Source organism: Limulus polyphemus, unplaced genomic scaffold (genome assembly GCF_000517525.1).
Source record: "Limulus polyphemus unplaced genomic scaffold, Limulus_polyphemus-2.1.2 Scaffold2814, whole genome shotgun sequence".
NCBI classification, from domain to species: Eukaryota; Metazoa; Arthropoda; class Merostomata; order Xiphosura; family Limulidae; genus Limulus; species Limulus polyphemus.
Window position 1 is genome coordinate 106,692 of NW_013668424.1, and position 4,072 is coordinate 110,763.

Consider the following 4,072-nt stretch of genomic DNA (forward strand, 5'->3'; position numbering starts at 1 on the left):
AAATTTTAGTACTATACATTACTCAATTTCTTAATTTAACAGTAAATATAAAAAAAAACAGTTAAACATCGATTTATGTTTGTCATGTGGTATGTTGAATGCAGCACTGGTTCAAATTTGATGTTTGTGATGTCAAAATACTAAGTCTATAGTTTCGTATGAATTAGGAACTCAAATTACCGATATTGACAAGGTAGAATATAAAATAAGAGCCTCTTATCTTTTCAATTTGCTAAGATGTTGCTCATGTAATAAATGAAACACAGTGGCACCCCAACTACCGCTTTTCATTTTTGAAAACGCTCCCTTATACACACTTACTTCTATATATATGACATGAATAACCAATTGGAAACTAGATGCCATCTCTTTATTTTGAATCAAGATTTTAAGGAGGTAGGTTGTGTCTTTAGTCTGCTCAGAATTTCATATTTTTTTAGACTGAAATTCAGCTTAGTTACTAAGCTTGATAAATTATAATGGAATTCTATGGTATTGATATGCTAATTTATGATTTTTTGGTAATTGAGCTGTATATATATATGAAACCTAAATAAAATTTTGTTTCATATCCTCCAGGTTCAAAATTTTAAAAGGCTTAGCAACCTATGTCAAGCAGCAACCGAGTACAAAGGATGTAACTAGAAGAGATAATTGTTTACTTTACTTCTTTATTGTTCTATGTTTCAAGAAAAATAAGTTTAAGAACTCATTTCTAAATAGCAATAATCTATATACATATATAATATATAATGATTGAAATGTGACTGTATTTTACAAAATACTAGTCGACTAAAACACAGTCAAAATAGGTCACTTTGTAAAGACTAAAGGTCAGTTTTATATTATTGGATATGGTAACATGAGTGCATGTGCACCGTGTCATTGTAACTTCAGTATTGTTAGCCTGGCATGGCTGAAAGGTCAATATAATAACAATATAAGCTATTTAGTTTAGTTTTCATGCCATAATTTGTAGTCATTCTAGAACAAAAAAGGCATAACTTAAATTTATTTCCTAATTTTTTTAACAAGGTTACAAGATCGGTCAAATAGACCAAACCCGTATAGCGATTTGTTACTGAAAATAACAGATAAAGTAGTTTTTTTTCTTAAGAACCGTTTGATGATTATCTGGACATTATAAAGATTTTGCATGTGAAATTTGAAAATTTTCTGATGCATAAAAGTATTTTTAATCTTAAAATGAAAATTACTTTGCATGCTAGATAGGCAACATCCAAAAAGAAAAAAAAAGGCATGAGAAAAACATTGCTTTACAAACCTTAAGACTTAATAAGAAAATTTGATATTTTGCATTAAGCGTTGTAATGTTTACTGATAATATACCAAATTTCGTAACATATGCTTACTAATTTAAAAGTTAAAGCATGAAAACTATAACAAGCACAAAATGGTTACATGCTGAAAGAGTTAAAGGGGCCATTTGTGTATTATATAAAAATAGAAAATACAAGTTACTGTAAAGCAGATGTATCTGTAAACTTTCTGTAATGATTGTTGTTTTTATATATAAATGTATATATTTATATTAATAAAATAATTAATTAATATTTATATATACATATATATATATATGTATACATATAGAATCATGAAATATGGTAAAGAATTATGTTAACATCTGCCAATATCTATATAAATAGAACAATTTTTGTTTTTCTTAATATTCTCTGTTAAGTATTTATTTATTTTTCCAGTTTCATGCAATGGACATTTTACACCAAAATAACTATGATATTGCACGTGCAATCTCAAGCCTAGTCACATCAAAAGGTCCTGTACTCTGTCGGGATGAGATGGAAGAGTGGTCAGCCTCTGAGGCTAATCTTTTTGAAGAAGCTCTTGAAAAATATGGAAAGGATTTCATTGACATTAGGCAAGATTTTGTATGTACACACAGAGTGTTGCTTCAAAAGCACCATTCTTCTTATTTTTTTCTTTAAAGTCATAGAAGAACATTGCTAGATAAAGTTTATGCATGAAAGTAATTTATACATTTGACTTTAATGAATTTGTGTGTATGACTGTTTGACAGAGTAAGAGTATTTCAAGTACTAAGTTTAATTTTCCCCCAAAGTTTCAGTATTGTATCATGTACATATATTAAGTTTGATTAAAAATTTCAGATAGTTTTCTTCTTCTTTATACCTTTGTGAAACCTAGCTGTCACATTGAAGAAATTTTGTCTTTACGTGAAAAGTCGATACACATCAGAAATTAAGTCTACTATATGTTATTATTTGAAAGTGTTACTGATTATTTTCTCATAAACATTTTATATGTGATTAATTTAAAAAACAATCTCAACCTAGAAATATGTTATTGTCTCTTGTTTTTATATTATATATGCATGTCAATGTGATTTAAACCTGACTACTTCTGTCATTTGTGATTATAGTGTATTATTGTTAAAACTGTATTTCAAATGAACTGTTTTTCTTATCACAAGTATCTGTGTTCTTATCTATTTATTAAAAACACCTAAGATTATATTTTACATGTTATATAGAAAAGTCTGAAAGAACATATTCGAGATTACTATTTCAGGAAAATTAATATTTTGTGTTATATATCATTTAATACTTATATTTATAATATTACAGCTTCCATGGAAGAGTTTAAAAAATATTATTGACTACTACTACATGTGGAAAACCACAGACCGTCATGTACAACAGAAAAGAGTGAAAGCTGTCGAAGCTGAGAGCAGGCTGAAACAAGTTTACATTCCTAATTAGTTAGTGTGACTTCATTATTATCCTTGGCTGATTTTGATCTAAAAGTTTAAGTTACAGTTTTAATTACTTAGTTATTAGAATATACAAGTTCAGAAGAAGGTTTATAAAGATCTTGCCAGACTAAAACTTAACTTTCTAGTTTTTCAGTGCAATTGAGAAATTTTAATTTAACATTTTCTCTCTTTTTCTGTCAAACTGTGTGAAATGTATGTATGTAATTTTTATTATAGTAACAACAAATCTACCACATTAAATGGTCCAACTGGAGAAAATGTGGTGTCAGGAGGAAGACCGTGTGAGAGCTGCTATAGTAAGTAATTTGAAAATTAATTATGTGCTGTTGATGTTTATTGACTGTCAGACTTACACAGTTAACCCTCTGCCCAGGCATCATTTACTGCACATGTCATGAGGTTTTAATGGCTTACATTCAAAATTTTATTGAACTACTTTTTTTATGTTATACCAATTAGTATAGCATAAAATTGTAGCTAATAATCCATATTTTAATAGTTTATAAGTTATAAGTTCTTAATTTTTATAAGGCAATATTTAAAAAAATCCTGAATTTTCCCTAGTGTGAGAAAGGTGACACATTTTCTGTAGGTATCCCTTCTTCTTTATTCTATTCACCCCCCTTCAATAAGAAATTCTATGTAAATTGCTCACTATAAAATTGTCATTGTTCAGACAAACTCTAATTTTTATAGGTTCCAATTTTGTTTGGTTACAGAGTCATCAAATAGAAAATCAGACCCCTCTTGCCACACCCACCTGTCACATCCTCTCTTCCAGGATTTGTTAGTAGTTCTCTCTTACGTTTAATTCTATATTATCTATAACCAATAGAAAGCCAAGGTTTTCATCTATCAATTGACGTGGTATATTACATTGTGTTCTGAACAGAGAATTGTCAATTTCTCTTTTAGTACAAGCTTCGTTTGCACTGGAAAGATAATGAATAGCTTGGATAAATTTGTAACAGCTTTTTTTGCATAGTTAGAAAGCCAGAAAATAGTTAGAGGAAGCTGTCTGCTTTTTGCATGTTATTATTCTATGTTCTTTGATGCATTATTTAATTAAATAAAAATTCAGTGCAAAAAATAAAAAAAAAAGTAGGGTTAAGGGTCATCGACAGTTGACAGCAAAAAAAAGAAGACACAGGTAAATACTTTATTTCTTGTTTTTCATGTTTATTCTTTACTTATTATTATTATAAAAGTAACTAAAAGGTAAAAATAGAGATCTCTTTAGGGTAGTTAAGGTTAGATTAGGTAAAATAAATAATAATAATATAATAAAAGTGTTTT

At 28.2% G+C, this 4,072-nt stretch overlaps 1 protein-coding gene across 3 annotated transcripts in view; it reads left to right on the plus strand.

The window, feature by feature from the left end:
* Nucleotides 1-4,072, plus strand: part of LOC106467966 (metastasis-associated protein MTA3-like) — a 60,990-nt gene that overhangs the window by 33,627 nt on the left and 23,291 nt on the right. For all 3 annotated transcript variants that reach the window (XM_022396211.1, XM_022396212.1, XM_022396213.1), the window contains exons 8-10: nucleotides 1,722-1,910; nucleotides 2,628-2,761; nucleotides 2,993-3,072. In XM_022396211.1, coding sequence (XP_022251919.1) covers nucleotides 1,722-1,910; nucleotides 2,628-2,761; nucleotides 2,993-3,072 — 403 coding nt within the window. The remainder of the gene's footprint in view (nucleotides 1-1,721; nucleotides 1,911-2,627; nucleotides 2,762-2,992; nucleotides 3,073-4,072) is intronic.